This window comes from Lynx rufus, unplaced genomic scaffold (genome assembly GCF_022079265.1).
Source record: "Lynx rufus isolate CCGP_SWC_20201006 ecotype Redwood Valley unplaced genomic scaffold, mLynRuf1.p SCAF_1, whole genome shotgun sequence".
Taxonomy (NCBI): Eukaryota; Metazoa; Chordata; class Mammalia; order Carnivora; family Felidae; genus Lynx; species Lynx rufus.
The window spans coordinates 93,821,214-93,838,919 of NW_025814823.1; the positions used below are offsets into that span (position 1 = coordinate 93,821,214).

The window sequence follows — 17,706 nt, forward strand, 5'->3', positions numbered from 1 at the left end:
GGCTGTGAGTTCAAGCCCCACATTGGGCTCCACGTGTGAAACCTACCCCCCCCCCCAAAAAAGGAAACACACAGTATGGAGACACTCTAGTAATGGTATGATTAAGAGACAGAAATATCAGGGGCGCCTGGGTGGCTCAGTCAGTTAAGTATCCGACTTCAGCTCAAATCATGATCTCCCAGTTTGTGAGTTTGAGCCCCCGCATCGGGCTCTGTGCTGACAGCTTAGAGCCTGCTCCAGATTCTGTGTCTCCCTCTCTCTCTGCCCCTAACCCACTCGCATTCTGTCTCTGTCTCTCTCAAAAATAAATAAACATTAAAAAAAATTGAAAAAAAAAAGACACAAAAATATCAGTCTCTCAGTCTATAAAAGAACTGAGAGAGAAAGTAAGAAATATTAAATTAAGGATGCTTAGATTTCTCCATGAATCAAAGAGGAGAACTGAACATTTGGTAATTATCTTAGGTTCTGCCGTCATTCCAACAGAGGAGGAAGAATGATTTTTGCTACTACCTGATAGAAGATGACTTTTTACAACACTGCAATATTATATTCTGCAAGAAAAAATTTATTAAGAATTTCTTTTAATTGACTGTAAAGGAATACCATAAGCAGTCTACTCTTCATATAAGTGTTAATATTTTATAAAGCTTAGTCGATAACCATTTTTTCCTTTATGCAATGCTAAGCAGTTTTTTTTATTAGAACGTAAGGATTTTGCAACATATAAAGTCTACAACAAAAGATATTTTTGTAGAATTCCTTTTTTTTTTTAATGTTTTATTTATTTTTGGGAGAGACAGAGACAGAGTAAGAGCAGGGGAGGGGTAAAGAGAGAGGGAGACACAGAATCCTAAGCAGGCTCCAGGCTCTGAGCTGTCAGCACAGAGCCCGACGTGGGGCTCAAACTCACAAACCGTGAGATCATGACCTGAGCTGAAGTCGGACACTTAACCAACTGAAGCACCCAGGCGCCCCTGTAAAATCTTTTAAGGGGGACACTTAGTACACAGTTAACAATGATTAATATTCATAACAAACAGCAGAATATATTTACCGTGCACTTTCTCATATATTGTCTTATTGGACGCACAGGCAGCTCCCTGAGGCCAAAATGGTAGGTTTTCTGCCACAGACAAGTAAACTCAGGTTTAAGCAACTGTGTAACTTGGCCACTGCACACCGCTGCTACAAACAGCTTCTGCGGCTGCTGCTGTTTACTTACTCAGTTGACAGTATCAGAGCGATGAGCAAAGATCAGAGCCGAGGAACCCATTTCCCTTCATTTAAGATACTTTAATGGCGTTTAACTGGTTTGGCCACCCAAAACCAAAACCCTCTTTTTCCTATTACATAGAAAGAAACGCACACAGAAAACAATCTAGTTCGAATGACCAAATAGTGACCTGAGAAAATAAATACACATCCCTAAAAGACAGACATTACCAGCTAGAAAGTACTTTCGTAGAGAATGTAACACAGTCGATGCACAAAGGCAAAGTAAAACAACTACAGCTTGATGTTACTCAACAGGTTGTAGTTCATCATGAGCTCAACTTACTTTCTGTTTTCCTGCTGTTGATCAGTTTATTTTCCAATTCTTCCAGCATATTCTGCTCACTTCTGAAGTCACATTTTTGGTTGTAGAAATGACTGCGTTTATCTTTTTCTATGTTAATAACTCTTTAAGAAAAGAAACGAATGGCATAAATATGATTGAAATATCTTTTAAATTGTTTAAGATATGAAGACACTCATTATAATCAGTACTTACAGACAGATTAATTCGTCTACAGAGTCAAAATATAATTACTAGAATTAATAAGGCTAAGGAGTCAAAATAATAGTTAGAAAAGGGTCAAGTTCAATTATAATCATAAGTAATCTGAATTGTTATTTAAATTATAAAATGTGAGTTTAAGAAAAGGCAGTCATGGACTTGTTTTAAAGATACAATAGCAGGGCATCGCTTTTCGGCCTTTTGGCTAAGATCAAGTATAAAAACGCAGTAGCAGGGCGCCTGGGTGGCTCAGTCGGTTGAGCGTCCCACTGTGGCTCAGGTCATGATCTCACGGTTCGTGAGCTCGAGCCAAATGTTGGGCTCTGTGCTGACAGATCAGAGCCTGGAGCCTGCCTCAGATTCTGTGTCCCTCTTTCTCTCTCTTTCCCTCCTCCACTCGCTCTCTCAAAAATGAATAAACATTTTAAAAAATAAGTAAATAAATAAATTAAATAAATAAATAAATAAAAATATAATAGCTATTTGGCTCTTGATTCCAACTCAATCTCATTGTAACCTGAAAATGACCACCATTGCTGATGGCTGCTTTCAATACAGTTAGCTTTTGTAAACTGAATCAATACCTTTAACCTCACCTGAGGTGAACCTCCTTATCACTAAAATGTGAATCATGACAGCTCTCTACTACCTAAATAGGGCTGTGATTATATTACATGAGGGCAGGCAGTAGAAATATAACATGGAAATGGAAGACATTAATATAATTAATAAAAATAAAATTTCAGGAGGCAAACCATCTACATAGATAGGAATTTTAGTATATTTAGGGATATTGTCTACATTGACTTCAAAGGTTCTTCTGTGTCATCTTTGGTCCTTGGATTTAGCCCATCTACCAGTAAGTAAGCAATTCTAGTACTAGTTTGAACCCCGGGGTAAGACAAAACAAATACTAGCAAGATTTTCTGGTTAGACAAAGACACTTATTTTCTCAACACCTGTTTTCTTTCTCCCAGAAATTAACACAAACTCTTCTTCAGTAATCCTGTATCGAATGAATGGTGGAAGGTCTCTGGCCGTTGACTTAATTTCATACAACGTGAGGGGCAACTATTTAAGGGAGAGCTTCCTAAGATTCTCCATTTTGCCATCCATTAAAAAAAAAGTTAAATATTTACAAGGTGCAGCGGGGTAAACAGAGAGACTGCCCTGGGCCCTACCCGGCTGCCCCCACGGCTGAGAAGATCACACCATAGTATGTGGGTATGGGAGAGGAAGTAACAGGTAGAAGAGAGATGTCAGATGGATCTCGGTCTACACATGAACTCTAAAGGACTGAGGGTGGTTACTGGAGTCTTGTGCTGAGAAGCCCACCTCGGCTCCGGTTGCAGGTGGGGGAAATTATACGATCATCTAGAAATGTCTGCATGGACACAGGATACGCTATGATAGTAAGTTATGTTTTGCCATTCCTGGATTAGAAATATTCACCTACAAAGACATTCAAAATGTACTAATGGAGACAAATAGCTAGACACATGAAAAGATGCTCAACCTCACTCACAGAAGGAGAAACACAAACTTAAACTATAACACGGTAACAGTGTACACCTATCAGATTGGCAAAAAATCACGGGTGTAAGTAATATACTCTGTTGCTAAAACTGTGGGGAAATAGGTCCTCTCACACATTATTGGTGGAATTGCAAATTGCTACGGAGGGCAATTTAGCAGTATTTATTACATCTGCAAACCCATGTGCCTTTGACTCAGCATTTCTACCTCTAGGACTTTTTCCTAAAGATACACTCACTCATATGCAAAACAGCATGGACCCATGCAGCTACGGTGATTGGTTATGACGAAGGAAGACTGAATATAACCTAAATGTCCACTGCTATGGGGCAAGTTAAATCAATTATGGGGCGGGGTGGGGGGGGGGACCTTGTGCCCGGGAATACCACGAAGCAGTACTGTGTTCTGTATGCTGATAGGGAAAGAACTCCAAGATCCACTCTTCTTCCGTCAAAGGTTTTTACAGCCAAATGTTAGACATGTCCCAAAGTAGAGAGGCTGGAATGTCTCCCTTTGCATTCCCTCATATCACTCTGATTGGACGATGTTACCTTTCTTGGTTCACCTGGCTCTTTTTCCTTGCAATCTCTCTCTCTCTCCCTCCCCGCTCCTCTCTCTTTTTTTTACTTAAGCCTTCTGAAGTAAATCCACTACATTATGTAATCTCACCCCAGCATACTTCAGTGTGCCTCTCGGGAGATTGTGAATATTAGACTTCACTATAACGCCATTATCATGTCTGATACAAATCAACAATTCCTAGGTATCTTAGATGCAGTCTTAAAAAAAAAAAAAAGCAAAACAAGATGCAGACTAGTGTGTGCATTATGCTACCATTTACATAAAAAAGGAAACATCTGAATATGTATTTTTATTTCCTTCTAGCATATAAAACTTCTGTGGAAGGATACACAAGAAACTAAAACTAGTGGCTGTCTGAAGGAAGAAGTAGGTGGCTGGGGTCCAGGGTGAAATGGAGACTTTCCACTGTGTACCCTTTGATATACGTTCATTTGTGAACCATGTGAATGCATTACCTGTGCCAAAAACAGAACAGATCTGTATTATGATAAACTGTCTTTGTTTTTTTTGTATTCAGTGAAAATTGTTGGCTAGAGACACTCTACCAATGGATTTTTCTAATACCCTTTCCGTGACTTTTTCTAAAACCATACAACAAAATGAAGAAAGCCGAAGTGGAGCTGTAAAACCAACACATACTCATAAACGAGGTATCTACACTGGCATTTATCTACACTGGTTTGCTATAGATAGGGCCCTTAACCACTTGATGGTTTATCCTGTACCTAGAGGGAAACATAAGCCAGACTCCTATCCTAGAGTCCGGTTGTATCTAAATTCATGCATTTTAGGGGTACCTGGGTGGTTCAGTCGGTTAAGCATCCAACTCTTGGTTTTAGCTCAGGTCATGATCTTACAGTTCGTGAGATCGAACCCGCATCGGGCTCTGCACTGTCAGCTTGGAGCCTGCTTGGGATCCCCACCCCCTTCTCAAAATAAAGTAAAAAAATAAAATAAAATAAAGTCATGCATTTTAGAAATAAAATAAAAAATAAAATGAAATTGTATTTTCTCAAATTCTGAGTATTAAAAATAGAAGTACTACATAAACGCAGGGTGAATTCAAACTTCCAAAGCTACATATGGTATAACGTTTCAAAATTCAAACAGTATACTTTTTTGTTGGCAGAATTTCTAAACAGAGAACTGCCACTAATTCTGGTCCAAAGACCATTCTGTACAATAGGCTCTATATCTCCTGATTCCTTACCAAATCGATACTATACAAATTCAAAGCAGGGTTTATATAAAGCTCTCAACTGCAGGGTAGAGCCGGGCATTATGAGTTCTAATTCTTTTGATCATTCTTCGCAATATTTAGCATATCATGGAGCCGCTGACAATGTTGACCATTCAACATATGTCACTGGCCATTTAAAGAAATACTATACATACACTAAAAATTAAAATAAATGGCAACTTGTCAAGGACCCTACTCATGATGTGCAGGACGGATCTGAAAGGGGAGACTGAAGGAGAGAGACCAATTAAAAGGCCATTTCCAGAAAAGTAACTCCAGGGTATAGACTCTTCATTAAAATTATTGATTCCCTCCAAGTTATTTAACAAGTGCTTACATTGGTAAATGAAAATGCATTGATATATGCAATCTAAAATTTTTGTTAATGTTTATTTTTGAGAGAGAGAGAGACAGAGTGTAAGCAGGCAAGGGGAGGGAGAGGTGGAGACACAGAATCTGAAGCAGGCTCCAGCCTCCAAGCTGTCAGCACAGAGCCTGACATGGGGCTCAAACTCATGAACTGCGAGATCATGACCTGAGCAGAAGTCAGATGCTTAACCGACTGAGTCACCCAGGTGCCCCCGATATGTGCAATCTAAAGAAATAAATGTTTTTTTCCCTTGAAATACACATATTCAAAATAGTAGATGAAATTGAAATAGCTCTACTTAAACTTTATATTAAGCAGTCTGTAACAATTTGTGTACTTCATACCTCCTGCCTTTTTCTTGTTCACCTTTGAAAAAGCTGGTGCCTCGAATTTTGTAATTTAATGTGGGATGGGATTGGGTGGAGTAGAATTAACTTTAGACTGTCCACAATAAAATGGCTTGTTATGTTAACTGAAGATAACATTCTCATACTTACTGATTTTTTAGTTTTTCTGCTGTGCGTATAAACTCCGCTTTTTTTGTCCGATTAACTTTCTGCTTCCAGTTTTGAAGCTGAAAAGGACGAATCCCACCTGAAGTACCAAGAGAGCTATCGTTCTACGTGGAAAACAAAACCAAATTTAGGGTAAGAGGTGAAGGCAGAGTTTCTTTCAGAGACATAAAGTCAATAATGAAGTTTCTCTCAGGGGATAACTTGGGGGCTGATCTTATTTAATTTTTAGAAATATATTTTGTGGAAGAAGGAATATCTTACCTTAAAATGCTGAATTACTGAGTAGGAAATGTTAAGTCTCCAGGGATTCCTACAGAAAGATCTAATTCTTCCATTCAGCCATTTAGCAATATATATTGAACACTTAACGATGTGACCTGTGGTGCACGAGACACCAGGGAAACAATGATGACCCACATGAATATGGCCCCAGCCTTAAAGTCTAGTGATGGAAACAAATTTAAAAAGAAAAGAGTAAACAAGCCATAAAAAAAAAAAATCACCAATTGCAATAAGTGCTACTAAGGAAATAAAAAGTACTGAGATAGAGATAATGGGTCAAAAGGTTGTTTTTTCATTTAGAATTAGAATGGCCACAGAAGTTCTATTTGGGGGGATGACATTGAAGACTGGAACCAGCCAGTAGGGAAAGAGGTCCCAGGGTGAGGCCCAGATGTGAAAAAGCCCCAGGGCAAGAAAAGACCTCGGCTGGTTTCAGGAGAGAAAGGGCAACATGATATCAGAAAAGATGGAGAGCTTGGTACAAGATGAAGGTAGACGGGCAGGTATATCACATTGGCATTTTAAGTGACTTGGTGGGGGTGGGGGGGGATTCTGGAGTTTACTGGAGGGTTTTGAGCAGGAGAATACCATGATACATTTAATTTTTTAAGAAACTCTTTCTGGCCATTTTTGGAGAATAAACTGGTGGGAGGTGGGGGTGGAGGTAAAGCAAGACTGGAAGCAGAAGAATCGAGGTGGTAGCTGGTGCAGCAATACAGATGAGGAACCGCGGTGTCTAGGACCACTGGGGTGGCGGATATAAAAGGAAGAAAACTAAATACATTTTGGGTCTATAAACAAGAGGAACTGCTGACAGATTGATGTAGGAGACGAGAGAGAAAGGAAACAAGCCTTTACATTTCTAGCAGCAGACAAAACAAAAGCAAAGAATTTAGGAAATATTTTTTTCGTGGAGATATAGTTCAAATTACCATACAGTGTACCGATCTAAAGTGTACAATTCAGGGTTTTTAGTATATTCACAAATGTGTGCAAACATCACTACTATCTAAGTGCAGAAAATTTCCATCATACCAAAAAGAAACCCCATACCTGTTAGGAGTCACTGCCCACCTGTCTTCCCCACAAGCCCCTGGCCACCATTCAATCTATTTTTGACTCCATGGATTTGTCTGTTCTGGACAATTAATATAAATGGGATCATACAATGTGCAACCTCTTGTGTCTGGCTTCTTTCACACAGCATCTTTTCAAATTTTACCCACACTGTACCATATATCTGTACTGTATTCCTTTTTATGGCTGAATAATATTCTATTATATGGATCTACCATATTTTGTTTATCTACTCATCAGTTGATGGGTAACGGGCTACTTCCACTATTTAGCCAACATGAATAATGCTACTATGAACATTTGTATACAAGTTTTAGTATGAATATGTTTTCTAACTCTCCTGGGCATACACCTTGCAAGGGAATTTTTGGATCATATGGTAACTCTATGTTTTACTTTCTCATTTTAAAAATTGGATTGTCTTTTCATTGTTGAGTTGGAAACATTCTTTATATATTCTGGATATATCCTTATCAGATAAAAGACTTGCACATTTTCCCCCCATTTTCTTGATAACATCCCTCAAAGCACAAATGCTGTCAATTTTGATAATGTATTTGCTTGTGTATTCAATATCATATAGAAGAAACAATCAAAGGTCATGAAGACTCACACCTACACCTTTTTAAAGAGTTGTATAGTTTTATCTCTTAACATTTCAGTCTCCATCTATTTTGAGTTAATTTTTGCATATGGTGTATATGGATATCCAGTTGTCCCAACACCACCTGCTGAAAAACATCTTCTTTCCTTATTGAATTATCTTCACATCCTTGTTGAAAATCAATTGCCCATGAACATAGAGTTTACCTCTTAACTCTTTTTGATCTGTATGTCTTCTCTTTAATGCCAGTACCACACTGTTGATTACTGAAGCTTCATAATAAGTTTTGAAATCAAAAGTAGGGAGTCCTCCAAATTTGTTCTTCAAGACTACCTTGGCTATTTTGCATCCCTTGCATTTCCCATATGAATTTTAGGATCAGTTTATCAACTTATGCATAAAAAGGCAACAGAGATTTTCATAGGAATTGCACTCACTGTGTAAATCAAATGGGGAGTATTGCCATTTTAACAATATTGAGTCTTCATATTCATGAACCTGAAATGGCCAATGATGTAGGTCTTCCTTACTTTCTTTCAACAATGTTTTTCAGTTTTCAGAGTATAAGTTTTGCACTTCTTTTGTTAAATTCATTCCTATGTATATTCTTCTTGTGATACTACTGTAAATGGAATTATTTTCTTACTTGCATTTGTGAACTGTCCATTGCTAGCATATAGAATTACAACTGATTTTTGTTGACTGCTTTTTAATCCTTCAATCTTGCTGAATTTGTTTATTTGCTCTAGTAGTCTTTACATGAATTCTTTAAAAATTTTTTATATACAAAATCATGTCACCTGCAAATACAAATAGTTTCACATCTTCCTTTCCAGTTTGTTTTTCTTGCCTAATTGCCCTTGCTAGAATCTCCAGTGAATTAGTGGTGAGAATGTACATTCTTGTTTGTTCCTGATCTTATGGGGGAAGCTTTTAATCCTTTGTCATTAAGTATTATGTGAGCTGTGGGCATTTTATAGATGCCTTACCAGATTGAGGAGTTCCCTTTTATTGCTAGTCTGTTGAACATTTTTTATCATGAAAAAGTGTCAGATCTTGTCAGTTGCTCTTTCTAAATCTACTGAAATGATCATGTGGCTTGTCCTTTATTCTATTAATATACTCTATCACACTGATTGATTTTTATATGTTGAACCAACCTTGCATGTCTGGAACAAATCTCATTTGACCATGGTGCATAATCCTTTTTGTATGTTGTTAGATTTACGTCGATAATATTTTGTTGGGGAATTCACATCTGTATTAAGAAATACTAGTCTGTTATTTTCTTCCTTGTAATGTCTTTGCCTGATTGTGTATCAGGGTAATCATAATGGTCCCACACAATGAGTTGAAAAATGCTCTCTCCTGTATTTTCTGAAAAAAGTTTGTTACAAACAAAAAAATGTTTATATTGATTTCTATATTTACCTCACTTACTTCACCAGTACTCTTTATTCATAATCTTCCTCAAGTAGATTTGAATTTCTATGTAGTCTTTTTATTTCAGTCTGAAAGACTTCCTTTAATTTTTCTTGTAAGGCATATATGCTGGAAATGAAGTCTGTTAGTTTGTTTATCTGGGAATGTCTCAATTTCTCCATTTTAGAGAATACTTTTGGTGGACATAGAATTCTTGACTGATAGTCCTTTTCTTTCAGCACTTTGCATCATGCTACTGCCTTCTGGAATCCAAGGTTTCTGATGAGAAGTCAGCTGTTAATCTTATTGAAGATTCCTTGTATGTGTTCAGTTGCTTCTCCTTTAGTGCTTTCAAGATTTTTTTCTTTTTGTCTGTGTTTTTCAACAGTTTGATTATGATGTGTCTAGGTATGATCTCTTTGATTATTTCATTATGTACTCAGAGTTCATCAAGCTCTAAAATATGTAGAATATTTTTCATCAAATTTGGGGAGTTTTCAGCCATTATTTCTTCAAATATTCTGCCCCTCCCCATTTCTCTCTTCTCCTTCTGAGACTCTCAGTCCAACCTTCATGGTGTTTCATGGGGCTCTGAAGCTCTTTCACTTTTCTTCTTTTTTCCTTCTGTTCCTTAGTCTGGATAATCTGAATTGACCTATCTTCACATTTCCTCTTTCTTCTGTCAGTTCAAATCTGATGTTCAGCCCCTTCGGTGAACTTTTCATTTGAGTTCTTATACTTTTTAACTCCAGAATTTCTATTTAATTTTTTTAAACAATTTAAATCTCTTTATAGGTATTTTTAATTTGGTGAGATATCATCCTCATACTTTCTTTTAGTTCTATAGCCATGGTTTCCTTTAGTTTTTTGAACAATTTAAAACTGCTTATTTAATTAACAGAAAACCATGGGGAAAGGGAAGAGGGAAAAAAGTTACAAACAGAGAGGGAGGAAGGCAAACCATAAGAAACTCTTAAATACAGAGAAAAAACTAAGGGTTGATGGGGGGTGGGGGAGAGGGGAAAGTGGGTGATGGGCATTGAGGAGGGCACTTGTTAGGATGAGCACTAGGTGTTGTATGGAAGCCAATTTGACAATAAATTATACTTAAAAATAAAAAAGAAATAAATGAAACTGCTTATTTAAAAGTCTTTGTCTATTATTTTATCTAGTTTTCCTTTGCATGTCTCATAATTTTTTTTGTTAAAAACTTGACGTTTAGGGGTACCTGGGTGGCTCAGTCAGCTGAGCATCCCAACTCTTGATATGGGCTCGGGTGGTGATCTCACAGTCAAGAGATGGAGCCCTGCCATGGGCTCCTCACTGAACTGGATCCTGCTTAGGATTCTCTCTCTCCCTCTCTCATTGCCCCCCCCCCCCCACTTGCATACATTCTCTCTCTCTCTCAAAATAAATAAACATTAAAAAAAAACCTTGACTTTCCATTTGCAACTATGTGGATGGAACTAGAGGGTATCATGCTAGGTGAAATTAGTCAAAGAAAGACAAATATCATATGACTTCACTCATATGAGGACTTTATGACACAGAACAGATGAACACAGGGAAAGGGAAGCAAAAAATATATAAAAACAGGGAGAGGGACAAAAACATAAGAGACTCTTAAATATGGAGAACAAACAGAGGGTTAATGGAGGGGTTGTGGGAGAGGGATGGGCTAAATGGGTAAGAGGCATTAAGGAATCTGCTCCTGAAATCATTGTTGCACCATATGCTAACTAACTTGGATGTATTTTTTTTAAATAAATAAATAAATAAATGAAAAAGAGAAAAAAGAAAAGAGTAACTTTGGAGAGAATGGGATATAAATATCCTATTAACAGCAAGAACAAAACATTGGGAATTAACTTAATAAAAATATATAAAATCTATATGAAGAAAACTATAAAAGGATGTTAAAATATACTTAAAATTAAAAGTAGATTTTTTTTTTAGGAAATGAAAAAAAAGCTACCATATTTATGAATGAGAAGCCTAAATATTTTTAAACGTGCTTTCTTCATGAAATATTTGTCAATTTCTTCTCATTCCAAATATTTGTCAATTTCTTTTCATTCCACTAAAAAATGTCATTTTGGTAAAACAAAACAAAACAAAACACAAAACCCCTTGACTTTTAAAAAATGTATTATTTGGTAGCTCTGAATACGAGATTTTCTTCCATGCCCAACATGTGTTGTTGTTGCCCTTTGTTTAGTCACCTTCCTGAACTAATCCTGTGAAGTCTGTACTCTGTGAGGCAGTTAGCTGTCACCTGATGGTTGGCTGGTCAGAATGTTTCCTAGATGCCATGAACCAGTTTGCCTCCCAGCCTTTGCTGACGTGGTCTGTGTGCGTGGCAGGACATACTGTCACCCCTCAGGCGGAGAGTTTACAAGTCAACCTTAGTCTTCACTCGTCACCTGCACGGAGCTTCAAGGTTGGCCAACCATGAAAGCGTAGGGCCTTCTCACGCCCTTCCCTGGTGTATTAGTTTCCTACTGCTACTGTAACAGCTCACCACGAATCACTTTCACACAACCTCCCTGGCTTAACACAAATTTATTCTCCTCCAGTTCTGGAGGCCAAGTGTATATTAAGGTGTGGACAAGTTTGTGTTCCTCCTGGAAGGCTTCAGAGGAAAATCTACTTCCATACTTCCTTTAGGTCCTTAAAAGCTACCTTCAGCCTTGGCTCATACCACTTTCTCACGTCACTTCTTCCTCTTGCTTCCACTGTCACATCTCCCACTGCTGGCTCTGGTCCTTCTACATTCCTGTTATGAGGACCCTGGTGAACACATTAGGCTCAACCATTTAATCCAGGATAATCTCCCCATTTTAAGATCAGTAATTCAATCACATCTGCCAAGTCCCTTTTACCACGTAAGGTCACATAGTCACAAGTACTGGGGATTAGAATGTGAATGTCCTTGGAGAGCCAAGATTTAGCCTACCACACCTGAACACGGACATAACCCTATGCATGTGTGTGATTTTCTCTTCTTTCTTTTTTTTTTTTTAAGATTTTTTTTAACGTTTATTGAGAGAAAGAGAAAAAGACAGAAGGCGAGCAAGGGGAGGGGTAAAGAGAGAGGGAGACACAGAATCCTAAGCAGGATCCAGGCTCTGAGCTGTCAGCACAGAGCCCGATGTGGGGCTCAAACTCATAAACCACAAGATCATGACCTAAGCTGAAGTCAGACGCTTAACCAACTGAGCCACTCAGGTGCTCCTTTTTAAGGTTTTTTTTTTTTAAAGTTTATTTATTTAGGGCACCTGGGTGGCTCAGTCGGTTAAGCGTCTGACTTCAGCTCAGGTCATGATCTCGTGTTCCGTGAGTTAGAGCCCCATGTTGGGCTCTGTGCTGACAGCTCAGAGCCTGGAGCCTGCTTTGGATTCTGTGTCTCCCTCTCTCCCTCCCTGACTCATCTCTCTCTCTGTCTCTCTCAAAAGTAAATAAATATTAAAAAATTAAAAAAAGTTTATTTATTTATTTTGAGAAACAGAGTGTGCAAATGCGAACAGGGGAGGGCAGAAACAGAAGGAGAATCTCAAGCAGGCTCAGCACTGCCAGCACAGAACCCAATGGAGTCGGGGGGGGGGGCGGGCTTCATTCCACAAACAGTAAGATCATGACTTGAGCCGAGATCAAGAGTCAGAAGCTCAACAGACTGAGCTACCCAGGTGCCCAGCATGTGTGTGATTGTCTAGAGGAAATCCCTTTTGAGTAATCATTTAAAGTCAGAGAAGGAATGTGCTTCTTACCAAAGGACTACTCCAAGCAGCCAAAGGCCATAATGTTTAGGCCATCAGAGGGAAGTTCACTGAAGAAACAAAACAAAACAGAAGACACAGCCCTTTCCTGGTAAAAGCAGAGACATACGCTAGTGTGATACTGTTACAGATACCTTTAAAAACTCATCATTCGTCTATTAAACTGATTAAGAGGGAAACGGCATTTGAGAGGAGGGTAGACAGATTTGTGGTATTCAGTGCTGAAAGGCATCGGTGAGGATTATCAAGAAATAATATACAGATATTAGAAAGGATAGACAGGTGACATTATTACTTTTTGTTACGGGTAAGAAATTTATAGGGTTCCACACCCTAAGGAGGTTGTAGAATAAAGTACGATACAAACTGTTTCTAAAACTTCAAAGAGAATTTCTCCAAAATAACATAAAGGAACCGTTATGGACTGACTTATGTCCCTCCTAAATTCATATAGTAGAGCCCTAACCCCCTTTGTGACTGTATTTGGAGATAAGGCCTTTGAGGAGGTAATTAAAGTTAAATGAGATCATGAGGGTGGGGTCCTATTCCAAAAGGACTAGTGTCCTTATAAGAAGAGGAAGAGACTGGGAGCCTGGGTGTCTTGGTTGAGTGTTTGACTTCAGCTCAGGTCATGATCTTGCGGTTCGTGGGTTCGAGCATTGCATCAGGCTCTGTGCTGACAGTTCAGAGCCTGGAGCCTGCTTCAGATTCCGTGTCTCTCTCACTCTCTCTCTGCCCCTACCCCCGCTCATGCTCTGTGTCTCAAAAATAAACATTTAAAAATATTAAAAAAAAAAAAAAGAAAGAGGAAGAGACATTGGTGATCTCTCTCTGTCACTGCATGTGCACAGAGGAAAGGCCATGTAAGGACACCTGAGAAGGCAGCTGTCTACAAGCCAAGAAAAGAGCTCACACCAGAAACCAATACTGGTGGTACCTTGATCTTGGACTTCTGGCCTCCACAATTGTGAGGAAAGTAATTTCTGTTGTTGAAACCACGCAGTCTGTGGTATTTTGCCACGGCAGCCCTAACGGACCCAGAGAGGAATTTTAGATACTTAAGTGAACCTCTCCTACATGATGAGGTTGTCATTAGGAAAATTATGTCTCTTCAAGAAAGCATTAGTTGGTTTTACTATTAGAGTCACTAGAAATATTCACTTAATCATATGACAAATATTCAAGTTCAGTGTTAGGCTGAGAATCTGCGTGCATAGGTACGTGTGTGGTACACTGAGGCAATTACAAAGATGGATAACACATAATTAAAATCCTCCAAAACCTCACAATTTGGTACGGCAGTGACCGTAATTCCTTTTTAAAAGTCCAAACACCCTTGGATTCTACTCTATCAGTGCTGTCATCATCAACTGTGAGGCTCTACCCTTCCCCCAAGTGATGAGAGCATATAAAGCAGGGTGTCTCAACCTCAACACTCTGACATTTTGGACTAGATAATTTTTCGTTTGGGCGGGGGGGGGGGAGCTGTCCTTTGGCCTCTGCCCACTAGTAGTACACACAGCACCCACCCCGGTGTGACAACCAAAAATGTCTTAAGACATCGCTAAATGTCGGGAACAGATAAAACACCTGAAACAGCTCCACAGGTGACTCTGATCCAACCCCTGGAAAGGCAAATCTCTGGGGATCATCATGATGGGTGATAAAAAGGCTCATCAATTAACAGTATTAGGCAACTTGTGAAAAATGCAAATCAGGAGGCAAAACATGGTTATAAGAATTTAGAGAACAAATCACTTTGAACTAGAATGAGCCAGAAAGATTTCATGGAAAAAGCCAGCAAGATGGCTACACTACTAGGATCATGCATGAAACAAATTTTTAAAAATTATTCAATAAATATTTTCTGTGTTATGCATTTTTATAAATTTTACATCCCCCCCTCCCCCCGAGATCTCTGGGCCAGAGTTAGAATAATAAACAGAATTGCTGTGTGAAAACATTTGCCTGAGGTGGAATTTCCTGAGCTTATACAAGTAAAGACAGATAATCGCTGTATTTCCTTAGAGGAAGAAAATGATGGTACCTGTCCTCAGCTCACAACAGCCTTCCCTCAGTTTTGGAACGATCCTCAAATATTTAGGGAGTGCCTACTATGTTCCAGGACTACACACGATAGTGGACCTGGGAACACAATAGTGAATAAAACTTCCAAAAGTTTCTGCCCTCATACAGCTTACGTTCCCACGGTGGGGGCGGACGTGTGGAGAAAAATGAAAATATGTAAGGTAGCATACAGTAATACGGGCTATGGAGCAAAATAAAACCAGGAAAGGGAATAGGGCATATGCTAACTAAAGAGATTCGGTTTCGGGAGGTTATGAAAAGAATCACTGAGCTGATGGCATCTGAACAGAGTTACCTGGAAGGAACACAGTTAGCCATAGAACAGACCGGGAACAGCATTCCAAACAGAGGGAATAGCAATTACAAAGGTTATAAAGTAGGAGAGTGCTAGGAATGTCTGAGGGACAACCAGGAGGCCAGGATGGCTGCAGCCAACTCACAGCAGGGGACTGGAGAAGAAGTCCAGAGAAGAAGAAGAGAAGAAGGGGGATGGTGGAGGTAACTCATGGGCCCTGTAGACAATGATAAGGACCTTGGCTTTTACTATGAGGGTTCTGGGCAGAAGAATGTCATTATTGGACTGAATCGCCCTGGCTGTTGAAAATACTTTAGGAAGGCAAGGCTGTTAGAACACAAACCAATTAGGAAAGTATTTCAGCCAGGGAGAAATGATGGTGGGGACAAGGGCAGTGGCACTGGAGGTGTTAAGAGTGGGATTCTGGATTTATTCCGCAGCTAGAACATGGAGGAACTGCCCATGCTTTTGGGTGTGGGCTGTGAGAGAACGAGCGCAGTTAAGGGCTTTGGCTTAAGCAATTGGATCCAATAATTCCCGAGGACCCTCTGGTCCTCACTGCAGAGAAAGAGGTCCTATATGCAGATCTCTGGAAACACATCTGCCTCGGACCACCCCATATTTATTCCTCTTTGTATTCCCGGCGCAGGTACAATAACAAAGCAGCCACCAATTACTTGGCACCTAATCTCTCTCCAACCAAGCACTGGGCGAGGGCCTTCCCACACATAAGGACCACTGCTCGGTAAGATGCAATGACCAGATCCAGTTTTTCGAGAAGGCACTGAGTCGAGGAGAGAATAGGTTCCCCTCACGGGGCTAAGAAGAGGCAGAGCCAGGGCTTCCACCCAGATCTTCCCTCGACTCCGAAACCACATGGAGGTAGCTCTGTAAAAGCAGATAAACGCACACGCCAAAAGCGCACAACGCCCGGCGTGGGCCAGACCGCGAGCAAAGGGAGGCTAACATCGCGCCTCCCGCCTCGGGGACCGTGCCGCCTAGGACACCTGTTCGGCGAGGGCCGGGTCCCCGTCCCGCCCCCGGCACCCACATCCCCTCGGGCCCACGCTCGCCGCCAGAGAGGCTTCCGGCCCTCCTCGATTTACCTGTTGCGGCACCGCCGCTGCTCCCATGCCGCTCCCGGTGGCCGCGCCCGCCCCCGCCACAGCCCCGGCTACCGCGGTGGCCGCCGCGGCCACCACGACCGTCGTCAGGGCGGCCATCTTTCCTCGCCAAGCTGTTCGGGCCGCAGCGGCCACCCGGGCCAGAGGGTTCGGGCCACGGGAGCTCCTGGTCCTGCAGACCGTTCCCCGTGCAACGGAGCTCTTCTGGAAGCAGAGCAAGACCTAGCCGGGACGCAGGGAGGGGCCGAGATGTGGGGCGGGGCCGGGGATCAGGGCGGAGGCGGAGCACGGGGTTGGCAGGGGGTGGGTACTGAGGGCAGGGCGGGACCGAGGGCAGGGCGGGGCTGGGGCATGGGGCGGGGCCGAGGTGCGGGCGGTGCCGAGGAGCAGGGTGGGGAAGGGAAGCATGGGGCGGGGCCAAGGGCTGGGCCGGGATGCAAGGAAGGGCCGAGCTGGGCGGGGCTGGATCACAGGGTGGGGTAGGAGCTCTGGCCTGGCGGGAGCGCAGACGGGGTTGAGAGATGGGTTAGGGCCAGTGCGCAGGGTGGGTCAGGCAGGGGCCGGGTCAAGGTGTGGGGCGGGGCCAGAGCGCGGGACCGAGGCGCCCCTAGCAGCCGTGTGGGGCAGGGTGGAGGTGGAGACTGGGCGGGATGCGGGGCGGGGCCGGACCGGAATGCGGACTGAGCTGGGCCAGAGTGCAGGCAGGGAGGGACCTGGGTATCTTCAGGGCGCGGCCGGATTACAGGTGTGGGCGGAGCAAGGGGCGGGGTGGAGGGCAGGGGCGGGGCCTGAGTGCGGGGCGGGGCTACAGGCCAGAGCCTCACTATGCCACTGCGGGTTTGTGTAAACTTTGACCCAGCACTTGTCTACACTCGTTCAGCAAAATCTTGCTAATCCCCTTATTCACCTCCGATTCCGGACCCCCCTTTTACTGTCAAATCTATTCGTGTCATATATAGATACAGCTCCACCTATAGATGTACAGAGATATTTTACATAATAGAACTTCCTTCTA

The 17,706-nt window shown here is 41.4% G+C and overlaps 1 protein-coding gene across 1 annotated transcript in view; it reads right to left on the bottom strand.

Moving 5' to 3' along the window:
- The window catches only part of CCDC112 (coiled-coil domain containing 112), a 30,499-nt gene extending 13,609 nt beyond the window's left edge, over positions 1-16,890 (bottom strand). Inside the window, exons 1-3 of the mRNA XM_047083516.1 lie at positions 16,674-16,890; positions 6,006-6,127; positions 1,562-1,683 (exon numbers count right to left, since the gene is read on the bottom strand). Of these exons, the coding sequence (XP_046939472.1) occupies positions 1,562-1,683; positions 6,006-6,127; positions 16,674-16,790 (361 nt within the window). The 5' untranslated portion in view covers positions 16,791-16,890. The remainder of the gene's footprint in view (positions 1-1,561; positions 1,684-6,005; positions 6,128-16,673) is intronic.
- Between the last annotated feature and the right edge of the window lie 816 nt (positions 16,891-17,706).